Raw genomic sequence first — 21,760 nt, 5'->3', positions numbered from 1 at the left:
CCCACCTGAAATATTAAATGTTTGCACTTGTGTAGGTAAAGTCAGGATTGGTCCAAACTTTCCCAACTCACTTTGTCCCGACGCAGTGGTGCTCATTCCTGGTCCTAAAGATCTACCACCCTCTAACTGCACACACCTGATCCAGGTAATAAAGGTCTCCAGAGACATGTGAACATTCTAGACTCAGGTGTGTTAGTGTAAGATCTTCAGGACCAGGAATGAGCACACCTGTCTCTGTGTGTTCAGCATGTCCATGGCACAGAGACATTTCCTAATAGACAATCATCTGATACACAAAAACAGACAGTGCACAACATTCCGAAGAGCATCACTACTGCACTATCCCTGTCACGACGGCTCACCATCACGGAAATGCACTCACTGACGCAAAGACAGTGGAGGATAGGTGGCTGAAGATGAGACAGAAAGATGAGACAGAGGTAAACATGAGAACAGTGTGGAGCACTGTGTGAACAAATGGGAACGAGCACTACATCTAACAGAGGCTAAGAACCCTGACATTCCAAACATGATCTCATGATCCAACAGGAAATTGGTAATTTTTTAGGAACATCTGGTCACTGAACAGGGTTCTGAGCCACTATATGAAAACAATGGGAGAACATGGAAGAATCTGAAGCACTGAAATGATGGTAACACTGGGTATAATGGAACTGGATGTGAATGAACGATGCTCTACAGGTCACTACACACTTAGAGACGCTTTGTTACCTGAACAGGACTCAAAACTATCCAAACTGCGGCTGAAGAGAGAAACATCAGTGGAGTTAATGTAAGTGGACCTTTTTTCTTTTTTTTTTAAACATCAGTATTAATAACCCTCTAAATCAGGGGTGTCCAAACTACGCCCCGCGGGCCATTTGCGGCCCGTTTCCTTTTTTGGAGCGGCCCGTGAGGTATTTCAGAAATAGAATGAAAGTTGGCCCGCTGTTAAGCAGGTTTTTATAATGTGAGATTCAAAGTTTGAACGCTAGGTGTCAGAAACGAGCCAACAAGTCTAAAAGCGGAGAGGGTGCGCATTTCTAGCTCAGAAAAGCGGGCAACAGAGTCTAAAAGCGGAGAGGGTGCACATTTCTAGCACAGAAAAACGGGGCAAAATAGTCTAAAAACGGAAAGAGTGCGCATTTCTAGCGCAGAAAAACGGGCCAAAGAGTCTAAAAGCGGAGAGTGTGACATTTGTGTAACATTTGTCCTGGCCTCACCTTTACTCAGGCAGGTAAATAGGGGTCAGTAAAAGGGATTAACACAGTTAAATATGACAGCAAAAGCTGTGAGGTTTTAGTTTGGTAGCTGCCTTACTCAAACACACTGATTCTGCTTATTAACTAATGGGGTAAATCAAGGTGTCTGAGTGTTTGACCAGACCTCCAGGCCTGGAGTTGTGTCCCTGAGGTAAAGAAGTTTAAAAAAGAAGGAGATTCAATAGTGTTCTATAGGTGATTTAGAGATTCACCCATCCTAAATCAACACAGTGAATTGAGGCATTGAAGACCTGATGTCTAATGAAGGAACAGTTTAAACATTTTTAAATACTTATAAATGATAGAGATTCCACCTTTATAATTAAAGGTGCTGCATAGGGTTCCTCAAGTGATGCCATAGAGATGCAACAGAGGTCCCTAACATGCGGACGCTGTCCTATCTGTACCTGGACCGATAATGTTAAAATGTTTTTGATAATGTTTTGTCTGATATTCATATAAACACCCTTAATCAATCTGCCAGTCTGTCCATAGCAATTTAAACCTCCAGAAATTAATTATAACAAAACAAATGTATATGCATTTATGGGTATTTTTTGCCACACTATCAGTGGTTCTGGCATTCTGGCAGGAATTGTGCTGTTAGGTTTGGGCCTAAAGCAGGAGGATGTTTTAGTTAAGATTATAAAATTGCATGTCATAGTCACCTTAATATTATCCAAAACAAATAAGTGTTATATGTGGAAAATATATTATTATATTTACTTTTTTAAATTTTTCTTTTGTTCTCATTTAATTAGTCATAAGTACAACCATTCTGTCAATATAATGTAATAACTGAGTGTTGAATGTTAAAAACAACAGAATTGGACTTGCTGTTTATATTTTTTGCATCAGGAGTGGCATTAATTTATCCAAAACCAGTGTGTAAGACTGGTGGAGGAGAACATGCCAAGATGCATGAAACTGTGATTAAAAACCAGGGTTATTCCACCAAATATTAATTTCTAAACTCTTAAAACTCTTTAAACCATTAGTGGTCTCTTAATTTTGTGCAAAGCTGTATATACCTAATACGATTCTACAAGACCTTTTAATAAGCCAAAAAAAAAGTTGAATAACCTTTAAAAATATTGATTTAAGAAGTCTGAACACTGGTGCACCCTAACTGAATCAAGGCATTACCAATTTAAGTGCCCTTTTCAGTCATTATTCAGACTGGCTGCCTTTACTTAAAATCTTAGTACAATTAAAAGCTTGCTTTAATTGCATTCTTTTGTACTGAAATATCTCCAGTCTCTGTTCAGTTATGTACAGCTCTGACCAGCTCGTCTTCATCTGGGGGGAGGGGGATGGGCCTTCATTAATCATTCCAGAGATTAAACAAACCCACAGTGTTTAATTACAAAGCCACTGCCTTTAATTACTGCACACATACAACCAATCAGCACGGAGAAGAGCCGAGACCAACCCCCGCTGCTTTACGACACAACCTCAAGGGTGCTGTCTGACACCCTCAGGGGTGTGTGTGTGTGTGTGTGTGTGTATGTGTGTGTATATTTCTGTGTGTGTGTGTGTAAGGAGAGAGATTACTCTTATTCCAGTCTTTTAAGCTGCTGTCCAGCTGTGTTTACAATCTTGTTTGAAACCTAATTATTTAAATGTTAATTAGTGCACACCTGTAGACTAAACGCTGTATAACAAGCGCAGTATTGGGTGCTAGTTTTGGTACAACGCTCCCGTTTACGCACTCGACAGCTCCATAGCAACAGAGCTTGGGTCCGTTTCCTGTTTGTCCTCAGTAATGGCAGAATCTGACGGAAGGATCGTGTGAACTGCAGGGTTCAGCAGTGGTCAGATGAAGCTTAATGGAGATTCCTTCTGACCTCGTCCCCACAGACCCTCTCACAGAGCCTCACACAGAGCCTTACAGGACTCAGGAGACCTGCGCTGATACTGAGAGACTGAAATTTTGGCCTTAAGCAGCACAACATAAGACCTTAATCTAAATACTGTGCTCCTCTGTGCTTGTTTAAGCTTTAAGCATAAAGCTGGGCTAATGTTCTGAGCTAAAGGGTAGTATAACTCTAATTAATAGTAATATTAAAATATTTTAACGGTATCTCCAGAACAACAAGGGCTTAGGCTTGTCAATAGAAGTACTACCATCCGCAGAGTTTTCTGAAAAGTTCAGTAGGTTAATGATTAGCCTGCTGTTTACTCTGAGCAGCGAGAGTAAACTCAGATCTGTAGGTCAGGAGCGAAGTGAGGGATTAGGGTGATGTTACTGAATAAACCGTCTTCTCAATCGAAATTTCTTTATATTACGACCCATTCTCTCCGTTTCTCTCATGATCTCATTCATTCATTGATTCACAGGATATTAAATTTAGAGAGCCTCTTAACATCAGAGTAAAGTGTTCAACCTCAGCTACAGACAAAGATATGTAAAGTTTATGATATGAAATTTGATATTATATTTAACCCTGGCCTGTCTGTCAGGGACATCTGCATTAAAACTGTAGCAGTGTTGTTCTTTTGAGAATATGACAAAATCGTCAAAATGTAAGACATTCCACTTTTTTGTTACAATATTTAATATTTTCAGCTGATATATAGTATAATGAGAAGTTACATTTACTTATTACTTTTATATCGCATTGTATTATATTATATTGTATTATATTATATTATATTATATTAAATCATTATTACTTATTATTATGTAAACTGGAATGTAAGGTTGTTAGATGTTAATGTCTAACCTATGTGCATACATCTCTTTTACAAATCCTTTTCAAAGAATCAATTAAAAGAACCAAAGGCAGTTTTCTATTGCATCACTCAAAAGAACCATTTTGGCACCTTTACTATGAAGATTATAGCTCCTGTCTATTATCCACAAACCAGATAATTTATCTTTAAAATAACCTTGATTCAGCAATTAAACCAAGTTCAATTAATAATTTGTACATTTTAAGATCTGAATGAAGAATTTAGTATAAATTACTGTATATCAATATATGGCTAAATCAGTCAAGTATTCTTCAGGAGTCTAATAGTGCAGACATTTTTGGGAAGGTTGCCCACTGATTTTGAGCCTTTGACTAAATCAGTGCACCACTGTTAAAAAAAAAAACACACACAAAAAAAACAGTAAACCTCTGGTAAAAGGCCATAACTGCAGCCAGAATCTCAGAGTTCAGTCTTTCAAAAATTCAGTGTTAAAAAAGCTCCAACATTGCTTTCAGTTCCAGCTACTAATGTAAAATTATTTTCTCCTGCATAATATACACATGTGAGAAATACAGATAAAAACAGCACCATTACCACTGATTAGCACTGATTACCACCCCTGCTGTGCAGTCTGTAATTATGAACAGCAAGGTGATTTTGTTTTTATACAGAGGAAATTTCTAAAGTTTGCAGACCACTGACCTTGAGAAAGCTTCATCCAGTCCATCCTCAAGCTCCTGCAAGAAACACATAAGAGAAAAAATAAAATAGAAAAAATAAAATACAATTTTCATTTACTACAATTAAATATGTACAGTTGTCATAATACATTTAATATCACTATTAATATCCATGTTCTAAATCATGTTCTAAAATGTTCATATATGCATATATGTCTTATATGCATAGATACTCACCCATACATAGATATTCATACAACAACCACACAGTAGTTGTGTGCCATATCATATCATACGCAATAATTTCACCAAAATATCTTAATATCGTGAACGATATTATACCCTAAAATATTGTGCCGTATTACCCACCCCTAATGATCACATCAGCGTACTACTTTTTTTACTGCAAAAGAAAAATTCACACTGTTCTCATTTCCCTATATATATCGTTATATCTACTAGAGACTATATCTGTACAGTATGATTTATTTTACTTTAATCCTGGATATATGGAGATACCTGGAGTGCATTATTATTAGTATCATGACATTCTGTTACAAATCTGATAAAATTCTGGTATTTTTAAATATCTCAGTTAGATGTGTGTCATATCATATTTTATGCAATAATACATTAATAATTAATTAATAATTAATTATTTAATTTAATTTTTTTTTGCAGTAGTGTATAAATGAAATATATATTTTTTATTCAGTGTTTGTCATATGGCCAAAGGTACTGTTATCGCAAAAAATACCATGAAATATTGTGATTTTATTTTAGGGCCATATCGCCCAACCCTACCACACAGACACATGCAGACACACACACACATACACACACAAGCCTGTGTTCTTATGAAAGGCTCAGTCTTGATTGCTTTGGCTTTTTAACCTGCTGCCATTTCTCCAGTAACAGCCGAAATGTCTCCGCCTCGCCTGAAGGGAAACTCCTGAGCGTCTAATAATAACATTTTAATGAGCGCTGAAGTGAACACAGTTAATCTGCATTATTTGCCCAGCCATGCTCCTGAAACTGCAGACTATTATGGGTCAAAGACACTGTTCAGTCATGTTTTAAATATCAGCTTTGTTGAAGGAGTAATGAGTGAGTTTGCACTCTGAACTTTCAGGTGTTGCCAGTGTTCTGAGCTTAATGATGGAGCACAGTATAAAAAAACCTGAATGTAGAATAGTGGACATGATTAATTTACACAGGACTGAAAAAGAACACTCATTGAGTGCAGAGGATGCTGCAAATCTCAGTATGCAATTATGGTTCAGATGTCACAAATATTTAAATGATTACATGTGTGGTATGTGGTAAAATTACCCATAAGATGAGTCTGGAACTACACAAATCATTTATGATATTCGAGAGATGGTTATAATTCACTGGTAAATGAGATGTGCTGCAGCAGGCTGGATCATTAATTAGCCTGAAAACATAAACCAACCGTGTGAGCTCATTATCTCTTAACAAGAGATGATTTAGACAGTTTAGGTTGGTGCAATAACTCAGTCAGTTTATTCAATACACACAAAAATAAGCTTGAAATAAAGCAGATTTCCTTTGACTTCTTTTCTATCCTGTTTTTCAAATAAGCAGAAGTAATAATGGCTGTCCTGGCACCTCAGGCTGCTCAATATATCATTTCAGCATCACTATCGCGATATGCGCCTGCACAATGTGTAACAGTCAGATTGTAGAATGTGTAATATCATATATGGCAAGTTAATTCCCACTGATCTCATTTCCTAAGGCATATCTACCATATACTGATTAAACAGTAGCATTCTTAGTAATTCACATCACTTATCACGCTATCCCATGACTTTTGGCATATCAGGGTATCTGCCCAATATAATTTATTTTATTCCATTTTAAAATAAACTGAGGGAATTACTAATATAATGGCACGTTGAATCATTGGCTTTGGTGAAAGCTGATAAAAAATCTGTATTTTCAATATTGCAATAAATATGAAATTGAAAAAAAAAAAAAATCCTCAATATAATTTCCTGCATCCCTTATGACACCACAGAAAACTACAGATGATGTGCAAAATAATCTGTTTGCATGATTAATCGATTCCCACCCACTGTTTTGGTACCCACATGCCCACTCATCACTCCCACAGGAACACCCCTAATTACATGTTCATAAATGAGCAATTTGCATGTGCTGATTAATGTCTGCCTTTCAGCTTCTCAAGCAAGAATCTGCCCTGTGTGTGTTAATGTGTCTGTGTGTGTGTGTGTGTGTGTTTCTTTTGCAAACATACCGTAGTTGTTTAAGTACGAAGTCTAATGTGCAATTATTTAAAATATTTATGCATCAGATGTGTTTTAATGCATTAAATGTGTTTTTTTAGATCTGAAAACGAGCTACAATTGCCGCAGGTCTCTATAATATTTAGATTTATCTGATTGTTTTTTTTTCTTTCACTTGTAAAAGAAGTAAACTGAAGATGAGTCAGATTCAAAATGCAGACTTTAAAATTTTAGCAGGTTTACATTGCCATCTGTTCTCCGACGCGTTTACCTTTGATGTTTTGAATGATTATTCATTCCTTTGAATATGAAAACAAAGCTCCTCTGTTTTATTAACTAACTGCAGTAGATAGAATGGCAGACAGCATACAGCAATGATCCAGAACATTATGATCTCCTGCCTAGATGTTGGTCCTCCACTGCTATTGTATACTGATAACTTTATGCATTCTAATTCTCCATTGCCTCATTGTTAGGTACTCACATTCGCCCTGTTAAATGTCATTCAAATCGTTACAGCCATCCATTTTTAGTGATGCTATGGGAGCCTATAAGAATCGTAAGATTGGCCATGCTCTCTCTGGGTGGGTATGGAAGATGGTGCTCTCTCCCCACATCAATCCCATTGTGATGCTGACCAGCACAGGCATCTGTTGGCTGATGCATCAGAGCTGGGGATCTGTCACTTTCCTCCGAGCAATTTGGTAATACTGCACTGGCAGCAGCTGTGCAAGAGGTGAAGTCTGACTTCAGATGCATCCGAGGAAGCATGATATTATCATAGTATAGTATCATACATATATCCAACAGGACAATAAAAGAATAACAACCCATTTAATAGAGTCTTGCAGTATTTATTCACCTAACTAAGTCTCAGTTCTCTAAATAAGTGTGTGTTCTTACCCATACAGTGTTGTTGTTTTCTGTGCCGATGCTCTGTGCTGTGTGTGTGCGGGGGTCTTCCCGTCCTGAGTGTACCATCGCCATGATACCCCCTTCCTCCAAGTTCAACAGATTTCCTGTAGCCACCTCTACACACAACAAACACACACAGAAAACCATTAATAAATAATCTTCTTTATCTACACAGTGCTGTTTATTAATGCCAGTTATTACTTAAAATCTCCACTTAAACATGATGAGTTTCTTGGATCGAAATCGAAAACCTCTTGTTTTTGCACCAGGAGTGGCATAATTATCCAAAAGCAGTGTGTAAGACTGGTGGAGGAGAACATGATACCAACATGCATGAAAACTGTGATTAAAAACCAGGGTTATTCCTCCTAATGTTGATTTCTGAACTCTTAAAATTTTATGAATATGAACTTGTTTTCTTTGTATTATTTGAGGTCTGAAAGCTCTGCATCTTTTTTGTTATTTCAGTCATTTCTCATTTTCTGCAAATAAATGCTCGAAATGTTGAGAGAAATGTTGTCTGTAGTTCATAGAATAAAACATATACCTATAAATAGCTAAATCAGAGAAACTGATTCAGAAACTGAAGTGGTCTCTTATTTTTTTTTCCAGAGCTGCATGCTTGTAGCATCCTTAGTGTGCTATAATTACTAATATTACCCACTTTTTTAATTAAATTGTAGTATTTAATATAGGCAACAGTGTCAAAGATGAGTATATTCAAACATCCGATATACATACTCAGACCTGGATGTTTTTTGAGTGTGGTTATGAAGGACACTATTATCCTATAATGCAATGTGAAACAAAAAGGGAAGAACTACTCACATCAGGAACATGCTTTCCTTTCCAGACTTTCTACCAGTGCGTGAGCTTTTCTAATCTTTCACTAATGTTTAGCTTAGTAAGCAGGTGCTGAAATATTCAGTGTAAGTGTGAATGAGTGATGAGGCATTAGGCAGTAGTCAGATGAGAGGCACTTCTCAGTCACAGATTCAGAGTCATGCTCTGAGAGCACTAAAAAGTATTTTAATACTATCACAAGATCGTATAACTGTACTGGACTATAATTACATTCTCAGTTCGCAAGCAAATCATACTAAAATGACATATTTGAATGCTGGAATAGCATGTACTGCACATACATTGCCAAGATAGCAATAAACATCTGACTGTTGACTGTTTTTAAGGCTTTTTTCAGTCAGTGACGCACCTGTGTTTTTTCATGCCAAGATAGCAATACAATAGAAAAGTACCTGAACACACCTCACATATATTTAATGATATATCATGGTATTTTTATATAACGATTGGGCTTTTATATAGGTTTTTGACTTAACCTACTGTTAGGAGTATATATAATATAAAACACTAAGGCTTTAAATTAAGGCTTTGATTACTTTTGGGTTTACTTTGTCCCTCAAAATGACACAATATATGAAAAAATCAGACTTCATTAGCAGAAAAACAGCCAACGACTTTAACTCGGCTTCCTTTTAAAAACAAAATAATTTAAACAGTTCCATAAACACTATAAATGGACCTAAAATATTCAATCTTTAAGTTTTTTAAAGAAATATTTCTCGGGCATTGAAATATTAAAATCAGCCACAATTACCTTCTTTCTCCAGTTAAAAAATACAATTACTAAACATTAATATTAGCCTTCAAGCTACAATATAAATGTTTTAAACAGGGCTATAGTTACCTCATTGTATCCAGAGTTTTAGGAAGTTTTATCACTTGTGATGAATAAATGATTCTGCACTCAGAACTGATTCTGTCTAGGGGAGAAGAGGAAATTTTCTCCGAGCTGTGGATTGATTGGGCAATTCCATTTCTCTCACTCCAGTCACTACAGTGTGTTAGCTTGTTATGCTAATTGGCTAGTGTTAGCGGTTCTGTCTCACACAGTGATCCGCAGTGCCTCTAGTGGTATGGTGGTATGTGAAAATCGCATATCGTTTTAATTTCCCTGGTTTTAATACCACCCAGCACTAGTATAACAATATGCAAGGGTTTAAAGATAGCAATGAGCATCCCATTACACAGTGCATACAATAGGGCCCATAATGTTACATTTGATCATGTACAGTATCTGTAACTGGTACTTTATCACTCTTCACATGCATAAGTTCTGTCTTTTGCCCAAATTCCTAGTAAATAATATGAAATTAGGTTATACAAGATACAACAAATAATCAATAATCAATAGGAGGATATGGTCTTGCTTTAGACTCCAGTGAAAGTAAACAATCATCACATTTACTTGCTTTGTTGGTTCACCTTGCACTCAGTTCCTCTCCTCCATTAACATCTGTCAATCTGTGAATTAGATTCAGCAGCTCCTCTTTCACAGGCAGAGCAATTACCAGCAGCTCCTGGAACACTGACTAACAAAGAGAGCGGCGGCTCATGTTCATGACCTTTCTGGTGGCTATGCCTCATTCATGCAGGACTGCAGAGTCATCCCTCTCATATGACACTGAGGAAGACAGTCTCTGGCTGTTCTGGATTGAGTTACATGTAGAAGTAAGCCACCCAACCAGGGCCAAAGTGTGTCCAGCCTCACAATGTTACCTCTGTGAGCTTTAGAAGTAGACACTGAGGTGTAGGGCTATGTACTGGTATGAACCTGGAGAGATGATATATATCACTATACAGGTATTATCATTTAATATATCATCATATACTATTTTTAAGCAGTTTTTAAAGAAGAATATCAATTATTATTTTTGTTTGTTTTAATTTAATTTAATTTATTTTAATTAATCTAACACAATAAACACACAAACACATACACTCACTCGGACTCCCCCTTACTTAAAATTAGGCCTGTCAAAATAATTACATTATTGACTTATTGTGCAATAAATGGGCATGAATTCAATAAATTTAATAATTGCAATATCGTCCATTGTGTTCACACTTACAAAATGCACTTGCATGTATCTCTCGAATAAAGGCTGGAACAGGCTTTATGCCGGTCCAACGCGGGCCAGCTGGGACAGACAGGGGCTGCATATCATGGCGTATATATTATACTAACTAACTTTGCTTCCAGCTGGCAAGTTTTCAGGTTCCAATTTTGGGTATGCAAACAGGAATGGAAAGTTTATTGTCTTTAAAAGAGTGTAATTTCTTTGTTATGGTATTATGTTATCAAATTCCAACAGTATTGTTTATTGCAACAATTTCTGTGACAATATATATCGTTCGCAAAAAAGATGTTTTTGTGACAGGCCTACTTGCAATGCTTACAACATTAGGGGGCTGAGGCCTCCGCCAATGAAGCATCTCCAGCCATCCAACAAGCTCAGAGGAACGCGCCAAATCCCCAGCTCTGATACTCAAGCTAACAGATGCATCAACAGTATCACAATGGGAGTGGTCCACCCAACAAGAGCATGGCCATCTGTGCTCTCTCTGACTCCGGCTGCTGATGGCAAGGCAGCGTGACCTAGAATTTTCACACTCATGCTCTTCGGAGTCTGCTGAGACTGGGCTTCCACTGTGAGAAAACTATTCAACGCTGTGGGTGTGAAAGGATGTGGAGCTGACCAAGAAGGTCTTACTGAGAAAATATTAACCTGCTGAAGATGAAGCTGCTGCCATTTTCAGAGCAGAATGTCAACCACAGATGCTGAGTCCAGATCTGAGCATCGCTGAAAGATAAACCCTGCACTGTCTAACACTCCACAGTGACAGACTCGGGAATAGGGCTTTGAGAGGCCGTGTGTGATTTTCTGAACAGTAGTTGGAAGCGGTTGTTTGTGTACGAAATCTCATTTAAATCCTGATCTAAACTGAGTTTGAGAAAATCCAGAACAGATCTGAGAATCTGTGAGCTGGCCCTGTAACATATGCATGGTCACGGTATGTACACACACAAACACACACACACACACACACACAGATGCCCACAGGTACGTAAAGGTTACAGAACAGTCTTTGTTACACAATCGCAATCACTGTCTTTAAACACATTATAACAGGGAGAATGCAGGCACACAGCCAGAACAACAAAGAACTTAAAAAGACCAATGAAAGAGGAGAGCTGAAAGAAGAGTAAGCCCTTCAGAGAAAAAGAGATAGAGTGAGAGAGAGAGAGAGAGAGAGAGAGAGAGAGAGACAGAGAGAGAAAAAGACTCACCTCCTTCTTTTAAACTGTCTGAATTCTCTGTGTGAGGGTCGTTGGCTACCTCTCCGTCTGATCCTGACTTCACTCGCTTGTCTTTCTCTGAGGGAAGAGAAGAAAAGGGGTATATTTATATATACATATACACAAAATGTATGTCCTAATGAATGCATTTGCCTACTTAAAGTAGTAGCACCCATTGCTCTGACAGATGTGCAAATGCACACATACTGTCTAGTACATAAAGTAAATGTATTTACTAAATATAATGGATTCTGCTTTTCATAGTTTTTTATTCCGTTGTGTTTCTTCCACAGAACCATCAGAAACATACAATAGACATTTATGTAGTTAGAAATATATTTTTAAAACTGACAGTGTTTTGGGCTAAGCTGGAACTTTTGCACACAATCTCACTCAAATACAGCTCTAAACAAAAAAAAAAGACATCACCTCAGTTTTGTAAAATGAACATTGTTGTTTTATTCTATAAACTACAGACAACATTTCTCCCAAATTCCACATAAAAATATAGTCATTCAGAGCATTTTTTTGCAGAAAATGAGAAATGGCTAAAATTACAAAAAAAAAAAGATGCAGAGCTTTCAGACCTTGAATTATGCAAAGAAAACCAGTTCATATTTATAAAGTTTTAAGAGTTCAGAAATTAATATTTGGTGGAATAACCCTGGTTTTCAGTCACAGATTTTTTAATGCATCTTGTCATCATGTTCTCCTCCACCAGTCTTACACACTGCTTTTGGATAACTTTATGCTGCCACTCCTGGTGCAAAAGTTCAAGCAGTTCAGTTTGGTGGTTTGATGATCTTCCTCTTGATTATATTCCAGAGGTTTTCAATTAGGTAAAATCAAAGAAACTTATCGTTTTAAGTGGTCTCTTTTTTCCAGAGCTGTACATCAAGTACACCAAAACCAAAAGGGTGCTGGATTGTGCCTTAATTTTTCCCTGTACCCCTAACTAGATACAGTCTCTGAATACCCAACCCCAGATTACTACCCAACAACCACTGCTCTGAGAACTGAGCAGCACACACACTCAGATGTGCTGTTGTGAGAGGAACCTGTGGTTTTCTGGGTGTGTATCTGTGTGAGGATGGGTTCAAAGACAAATGCAGATGATGGCGTATTATTATTCCAAAACACACACACACACACACGCACACACACACACACACACACACACACACTGGAGCTATACAGAATGAAGGCACATCAAACAGTAGTATCTAAGTATCTAAGCATGGCTCAAGGGCACAGAGAGATATACATCAGAGATTGACACTATAATTCACTATTCTTAAAAGACCTAAAAGCACATTTCTTAAACAAAAATGCTACTGTATTTGTAATTTATTACAGAAGAGACCCACCAGCTACCATTAACAATCACTTGGAAGTAATTAAGGATTGTTTTAGAGCAGATTTAATACAGGGATAACACTTAGAACAGCCGTCAATTTCATTTTTTTTTTCAATTTTGATAGTAATAAATGCAACATTTTAAATATTAATATAACAATATACAAATTTCCACTAAGTCACAACATCTGGGTACGTCTTACATGGTCCAAAACAAGCCAATCAGGACTGCTTATGGAAGAACTGTAAGGTCTTTCCACTCATAACCTGTCAGCTTCAGTTAGTCACTCTAACACTCTGGTGCATCAGACATCAGACATAAAAAGTGGAAAAAGGAGGCAAGCTCACATAATTAACCTGAGTCTCCTTTTCCCCAACTGCTCTTATCCCACACAAAATCACACAAAATCCTTAGTGATTTTTAAGGAATGTTTGAGTCTGAAATGCTGGGATAACTGCTGTGAAAATTTCTCAATATCATATTTACAGTACAACAAGTATCACAATTCCCTTGGTTCTACAGTTAACAAAAACATTAAGTTCAGTCTGCATTAATATTATCATTCAAGCTACAGTATTAATATATTTAAAAGGGCTATAGTTACTCATATTGCAAGGAGCAGCAGCAGCAGAAGCTCCAGGAGTTCTGTTCTCAAATTTCTCCGGGCAGAACAGAGTGAGACTGAGCTGAGCTGCTGGTAGTGGGCTTCTGTTGCGGCGCTGTTCTACAAAGCGCTCCGCAGCACCTCTAGTGGTATGGCGGTATGAGAAAAATGCATACCAGTTCTAAATTTCTCTCCGTATCAACTGGTATACTGCCCAGCACTAATCCACACAATACTTGCCTTAAAGACACAATTATCCATGGCAAGACGCTTCTTCAGAACAGTCCATGTTCTATGAACTCTTTATTCCTACTGCAAAATCTGCAGGAACTGTGTTATAATATAAGCTGCATGGCATGGATCATTGCATGACACCATTAGGAACCTCTACAACTCATTTAATACTACTGTATACCCGGTAACCTTTATCTTCCTTTCAAATATCACCACAATCCTGCACTTTCTACTAGGTTCAGTTATTTTTGCCATGCAATCTTTTTTGAAGATGAGCATGTAAGGACAGTAATATCTGAAGGAACATGTGGTTCCAGGCCTCCACAACAACTTCTGAGAGCTACAGCTTCTCAGCTCTTCAAGTCCTGAAGCCATAGACTAGTGTAAAACACCAGACAAACACTCCAAGGAATACACTGATGGTGGCGATGCTGGTGGTGATATATCTGTATGTGTGTATGTGTGTGAGGGTGTGTATAAAAAAGAAGGGATCCAAGCTCCATCATCTCTTTTATCATCCCACAGCTACCCACAGAGACTTTGTATCGCCCCGGCAGACTCTGAGCTTTTAAGACTTTCACCCTGAAAAGCAGCATCAGTGCCTTTGATATTCCTATCAGTTACACAGACGCGTGTACACACACGTATAGGATAAGACACACAGCTCCAAGCCTCAGGGGGGAAGAAAGAGAAGAGCGAGTGAGAGAAAACCAAAATTATCTCAACGAGAAAAATCAAATTATCTGAAACAGAGGAAACTGATAAATCAGAGCTATGCACTGTTGTGTATTCAGTATTTTTCGCACTATAAAGTGCAGTTAAAATCCTTTTATTTCGGGGCGCCGAGTGGTCCGAGTTTGTTGGCTCTCAGAGGGAGCAAAACTGGCCCTGCTCCCTCCGGGTGGGTAGATGGCGCTCTCTTCCAACATCACTCCTAGGGTGATGTCCACAGCACAGGGCATCTGTGAGCAAATGTATCAGAACCGAATCGCTAGTACTTTAGGGAGCTGTAGGGAGCAGTAAAGTAAAATAGTATAGTATATAGAGTATATCGGACTGTAGCCTTACTGTTTACCATGCAAAAAAACAAGCTATGTGGGAAGAACCACTAGCTAATATTCGGCTTACCGAAACAGTTCCTCAGTTAAGCACTGTCTGGCTAACTTAAGGGAAATTTCTGGAAATCTAAGCTTACTGTAAATAAACGGAAGAGCTTTACTCACTCAAATGAACAGTTTTCAGGAGAGAAATCTGTGTAAATTAACATCCAGCGCTCGTTTGACTTTAAAAATAATGTGCCTTAAAATCCGGTGTGCCTTATAGTCCCAAAAATAGGGTACATATCTACTTTTACTTTTCTCAACCAATACATACCATTTTAGATACTGTAATTATCCAACGAGAAATATGCATCTTGTCCTGTATTGACAGGAGAAGGCAACATTGTTTTTAATTAAAGTGGAAGTCAATATAAAGAGTTCCAAGTAATTATAGAGAATTTCTATTGCTGTTTCCTATTGGTCCAGACTTTTATAAATCTTTTTTACAGAACAGCTACAGGTTTTGACAAATGTATAAATATAAAAACGAAGGGAGATGTATGGAACCACTTTTTTTCCTTCAGAAACTTCACTTTTCTAGTTTAAAATGACATTAATTTGCATCTTTTTAAAGTGACACAGATGTAGAGACTTAAATAAAGCTCAGTTACAGCCTTGACTTTAAGGGGAATTTAATTATGAAAAGGAAATGTACCTCATTTTAAACACAATCAAAGCTTTATGTCCGAGTCTTTGAAAAAACAAGAAGAGGGCAGAAAAGCAGCTTGATGTGTGAACGGACGAGTAAACAATCTCTCCATCATCATCATCATCTCACTGAGAGAGGATCAATGTGAGCTGTCACTGCAGTCTGACACATTTTATCATTCCCTCTAACCTTTTCATCCATCCTGCCTTTCCTCTCTCTCTCTCTTTCTTTTTCGCTCTCTCTGTGATCTGCTCTGTAAGATAACAATATTGTCACATCATCTCCCTCTCTTTATTTCCTCTTCCTGTCTCTGTACCTGTCAAAGGGGTCTACCTGGGTGTCAACTGTGCTGTCAAAACTTCAGCAGAACACTGTTTATCCCCTTCATTTGTCCTTCATACCGAGCCTATCTCTGTCTATTTTTACTGAAATATAAAACCAGACAGTAATTGCAGACGTATCTGTCTGATCCCAATATAAACTGAGCTCAGTGCTTGAATCAAAGGAGTTTATCTTTTTATCTTTGATTCAGTTTTTTATAGGCCACTAATATTTATTCGTATATACTGGATTGGGTAGATCAGGGTTAGTATTTTTGGAGGATTTAAGCAATAATACATGAGAGGAAGTGCTATAACGTGTAATATTGGCACTACAATAGGCCGAATATAGAGATATTAGAACAGTTATAACACGTTATAGCTCGAACCTTGAGTGTATTATTAATGTTATTATATCACAGTTCCATTATCACTGTTTATTGAAATACGATCTGTTAGGTTATTAACAATCCTCTAGTTAAAATAATTCCATTGCTGCTCTGTTTGTAGCTGCACTGTTTGGCTTGTAAGCGCTGCATCGTTGCTAGGTTACCTTTATGTGGCGGAGTAATACATAGAGTGCTTCGGTTACAGTGCATTACCAGCTGATAACGGCACTCACAGAATGTCCCTCAGCAAACTGAGCGGTACAGTGGAGGCCTAATGGAAGGAAAAGCACTGAAGAGTGTAAACTCCTTCATATACATGCCACAGACCCTCAAGCTAAGAGCGCACGTGCACACACAGAGCAGTGTTAATGTTCACACATGCAGTTAATGACATGTTCTGCTGAGCTGTGGGAATCCCGGGGATTGTCTCCGTCAAGATTTGGCAACCCTCCCTCACCAGGTGCAGATTCAAGATTCAATCCCAGTCTATTTTATATTGAGTTCATTATAATCAGTGAACACAGGAAATCTCAGTCGCACATTTCACCTCACACTCACTCACTCACTCACACACACACATGTGTCAGTCATTCTTAAAGGCATCAGAGATAAAACAATGATTTTGTAGAAGAGAGAGGGAAAGAGAGAGAGGGAAAGAGAGAGAGGGAGCACTGGGAGGGCAGTACATGTCGATCACTCAACTGGCAGAAAAGCCAACCAAGCAGAGCGTACCTTCTTTGGCAGCCTGCCAGAACTCAAACGCCACCCTGAAGGCCTGCGCTACTGTTAAAGTCACAGCCTGAGCCTGAGAGAGAGAGAGAGAGAGAGAGAGAGAGACAAAGAGAGAGAGAGAGAGAGAGAGAGTCAAAGAGAGAGAGAGAGAGAGAGAGAGAGAGAGTCAAAGAGAAAGAGAGAAAGAGAGAGAGAGTCAAAGAGAGAGAGAGAGAGAGAGAGAGAGAGAGACAAAGAGAGAGAGAGAGAGAGAGAGAGAGAGAGAGTCAAAGAGAAAGAGAGAAAGAGAGAGAGAGTCAAAGAGAGAGAGAGAGAGAGAGAGAGTCAAAGAGAGAGAGAGAGAGAGAGAGAGAGACAAAACAAGAGAGAGAATTTGTTCATACATTTTCACACTTTATTAGCTTCATTTCACAGCAGTGTAAGAGCCTGTACAGCAGCAGGATGGAGATCATGTAGCAGACACAGATGAGAAACACTGATGTGAGAGACATGGGTGTAACAATAAGCACTAAGAATTTATTTATCATAGGGACGGGTAATATGGTAAAAAAAATATGGTAAAAATACAGTATATATTTTTTTATTTATTTTGCTACACATGATCACAGTCTGTGATCATGCTTAAGTCTGTGAAACGTTTAGCAGAAAATCATATTTCTGATATTGTGTTTAGTTGTGCTGATGTGTTTCAGTAATCCAGGGTGCGATCAGCTAGCGGTTGGTCCCTTATAGCTTGTTTTAAACACGATAAAACCCAGACTACAGTCCAATATACTCACCTCTGAACAGCGAAAGAGCTAGCGCTGCGATTAGCAGCTAATGCTAATACTTATTCAGCCTCTGCACTAGAGAAACTTCACTAAATCTCCTTTATAATGCTGTACTTCAGTAGAGTGACTTTACTGCTCCTTATTACCTGAGTGGTTAAATTCATACATAAGGTGTACCAGATTTTAAGGCACATGGTTGATTCTTGGGAAAATGTAATTATTTTAAGTGTGCCTTACAGTGCAAAAAATATAATTTACAGACCTTCAATCCAGTGGTTACTTCATAAGTGTACTTTTAAGAAACATATTTGTTTATAACCTCAAAATTTGTTTATAACCTCAAAATTTGATTTACAGAATCAAATTACAGCATCACTTAAATAAATGCCACTGTAGCCAATATAATAAAAATAATGCATGTTATTGTATTCACAGCATATATACAGCCTGTACTGAAATACAATGCAGCCTTAATGTTAGGGCAAAGTATCATATTTAACTGTAACCGGGGATGATATATTACTAAACAAGTGAGTAAATAAGTGTGTATGTGCAGTAAATCTTCACTTCCAATCAACTACCCTTCCTCTCATTCTTCTCTGAGTGCAGACAGTAAATTTAGCAAAGGGAAGGAAAGACAGGGAGTGTCCGTAAGAGGATCTCTCCAGAGATCACACAACCACACACCCTCACAAGACATCCGACAAGAGTAAAAACACACTCACACACTCACACACACTCAACAACAAACACTCACCACTTTCTTTTTGGTGCAGAGGAAGGCATGGCATTCCAGCGTTTCGTTGCCTTGGCTCTGAGCGATGTAGGCGAAGACTTTATCGTGCATCTTATCAGCCGTACAGTACGAGATCCTGCAGAGACAGGCAGAAGAGAAAAGACAAAGATCACAATATATCCCAAATACATAAAAAGAAGACATTCCTTTCTGTCACACACTCACGGTTATCAACTGATGTTTTATCCTGTTGGTTTAGGTAACAACTGAAAAAGTCAGGTCTGGCTTTCTTGGTCCAAACAAAATAAGTCTTCTTTATCAGGATCCATCATGAACCACAGCCTGATTTGTTTGCAGTGTTGAGGCAGACGATCTTGCCCCATCAAACATCAAAAGAAGAAAAATAAGAAGTTGTGTGGAAATCTGAAATCTGTCATGCAGCAGTGTGGGTGCCTCAGATTACACTGGTGATTTCTGTATCTACTGTAACTGTAGATTAACCCATATCTATATAAACAGAATTCCTGTTGGTGTGGTGTACACTGAAAAAAATGATGTGTTAAGTTTACTTTTAAAAAGTTTGGCAACTTTCTGCATTTGCTTTTTTTAAGTAAATTTAATTTCATGTAAATTGAAGTAACTTCAACTCGGTTTCAAGACGGTTACATAGAGTAAATAAGTGAACTGAACTTCAGTCAATCCTTTCTTTTAGTAAACTTCAATTAATTTATTTTGCTGAATCAATTCTTTATTTTAGTAACCTTTACTTAATTTCTGCATACAATACTACCTAATTACTTAAATTTATACAATATTATATATATAACTTTAGTTAAAACATACGTTGAAATATTTACATAATCTCAAAGATTTATGTTGAAAACAAACCAAGTTTTACTGTCTCAACACATGGATGGATGTAAATATAGTGTTATTATTTTAGGGCTATATCGCCCACCCCTAATTACAAGATAAGCAACATTAATTATAACATCTATTAGTGACATAATATTTTATATTGTCTAAACCAATAAGACAGCACCAAAGACAATGGTATGTTACGTGAAATAAATAAATAAATAAATAAATAAATAAATAAAATGGATCACTCCAGCTTTCTAAAGCCTAGGCCTGCTAAGCCTTTAAGCCAAATCTCCAATCTCATTTTATAACTCCTTAGTCTCTCAATTCCACACCCACTGAGAAAATGACTTGCACGCCCACGCCCACAGACACGTACACACACAACTGTGCATAAGGGATGCTGACAGCAGACGGTGATGACCTCATCTCTTCATTGTGCACAGCTGTGTTTTGGCTCCTCTGTGCACCCAGGCGTCACCAGAGCCGTTAAGAGTCCGTGAGGCACCACTATATCCTTCTTCTTCTTCTACAGATTCCTGTTGCTGCACATTTCCTAACCCAGACAGCTCTATCCTGCCGAGACATCGAGAAAGGTCCCATTGTATCGTTGACAGTACACAACTTGTTGTTTTGTTGTGACAGGAAGTCTTTTAATCATTGAGTTCACAAATTGCAAGATCTTTCACCAGGAGGAACACATGGCCAGCCTAACTACTAACTATGCTACTATTAACACATGCAAGAACTGCTACACTTACATGCACGAGACTAGTGCTGGGTGATAAAAAATAAATAAATCTTGATATTCTTCACATGAATTAATTATTCTCAATTACGATTTAGTTTTTTTTTTCTTATATAACAGAAATATAACACTATTATATTATATAAATATAACACTAAATATAACTATTTTCAGCTATTTGGGGATGTGACCAAATAGGTACAAACTAGTATATAAAATAATATCACAATACTTCATGGTAATTTTTTGCGATAGCGATACTCATGGCCACATGACAAAACACTGAATAAAAAAAAAAACATTTTTTAAAATTGGATTCAAACAAATGCAATATTATATTGCTTAATCATAACTCCTGTATCGTGATACATATCATATCACAGTTGTTGTCAAAAACCAGCCCTACAAATTAGTGTGGTGTGAACATGACCAGAACAGAAGGATGATGTTGAGGTTTGGACTCTGGGAGAGTCAGTCAACTGTTCTGAGAACTGCAGCAGCTTCACACGCTTGATTTCTGCTTTTTTAATCATTTTACTTTCTCAATAAGAGCTTGTTGGTCAGCTCCACATCCTTTCAGAGCCACAGTGTTGGGTTGTATTCTTTCAGTGAAATGATGGACCAATTAACCATCTTTTGCTCACGTATCTTCCTGTAGAAAAATGACTTTCTTTCATTATATATTTGTATGTGAGGATTCTTCAATTGCCAACTGAGCCTTTCCTATAGGTCTTTGTTTTAATCGCCAAATAATAAGACTACTTTTGCATCAGTTATACATTTTTACTTTCATTAACAGCAGCTTTGTTAATACTAAACTTGACTTTGAAAATGAATGACAGAAAGCTCATCCATTAAAGGGGTGAGAACAAAAGAGCAAGGTGGGCTGATGGGTTGCTCAACTCACACAAGATCATCAGAGACGAGATATTGATTTCACATTTTTTATGAGGGTGGGGTTATTCATTACATTACATTACATTTGGCAGACGCTTTTGTCCAAAGCGACTTAAAATAGTCAAGTACAGAAGTAAAATAAGTTAAAGGTAAAACATATTTGGATAGGGATTAAAGGAGGTCAAAGGGAAATAATAGGATAGAGGAGTGAAGGAGGGGAAGAAGGAAATGAGGTTAGAAGTAGTGTGTTATTCACAGGTATATCGGACTTGTGTTTGACCGCTTGGAGGTCGCCATTCTGGAGAGCAAAGTTTTGTCTCAAACAAGCCAGATAACATACATGTTCATGAGGGGCCTGCATGGATAGCTTTACT

The 21,760-nt window shown here is 37.7% G+C and overlaps 1 protein-coding gene across 3 annotated transcripts in view; it reads right to left on the bottom strand.

The window, feature by feature from the left end:
- The window catches only part of ldlrap1b (low density lipoprotein receptor adaptor protein 1b), a 58,358-nt gene that overhangs the window by 7,946 nt on the left and 28,652 nt on the right, over nucleotides 1–21,760 (bottom strand). The window contains exons 4-10 of one of the 3 annotated variants that reach the window (XM_007238576.3): nucleotides 18,902–19,016; nucleotides 17,375–17,447; nucleotides 11,981–12,067; nucleotides 7,816–7,943; nucleotides 4,662–4,696; nucleotides 733–764; nucleotides 363–410 (exon numbers count right to left, since the gene is read on the bottom strand). In XM_007238576.3, coding sequence (XP_007238638.2) covers nucleotides 379–410; nucleotides 733–764; nucleotides 4,662–4,696; nucleotides 7,816–7,943; nucleotides 11,981–12,067; nucleotides 17,375–17,447; nucleotides 18,902–19,016 — 502 coding nt within the window. In that variant the 3' untranslated portion in view covers nucleotides 363–378. The remainder of the gene's footprint in view (nucleotides 1–362; nucleotides 411–732; nucleotides 765–4,661; nucleotides 4,697–7,815; nucleotides 7,944–11,980; nucleotides 12,068–17,374; nucleotides 17,448–18,901; nucleotides 19,017–21,760) is intronic. The other 2 variants (XM_007238575.4, XM_007238574.3) reach the window with 2 other exon arrangements.

This window comes from Astyanax mexicanus, chromosome 7, assembly GCF_023375975.1.
Source record: "Astyanax mexicanus isolate ESR-SI-001 chromosome 7, AstMex3_surface, whole genome shotgun sequence".
NCBI lineage: Eukaryota > Metazoa > Chordata > Actinopteri > Characiformes > Acestrorhamphidae > Astyanax > Astyanax mexicanus.
This window is presented reverse-complemented; position numbering and strand designations above follow the sequence as displayed.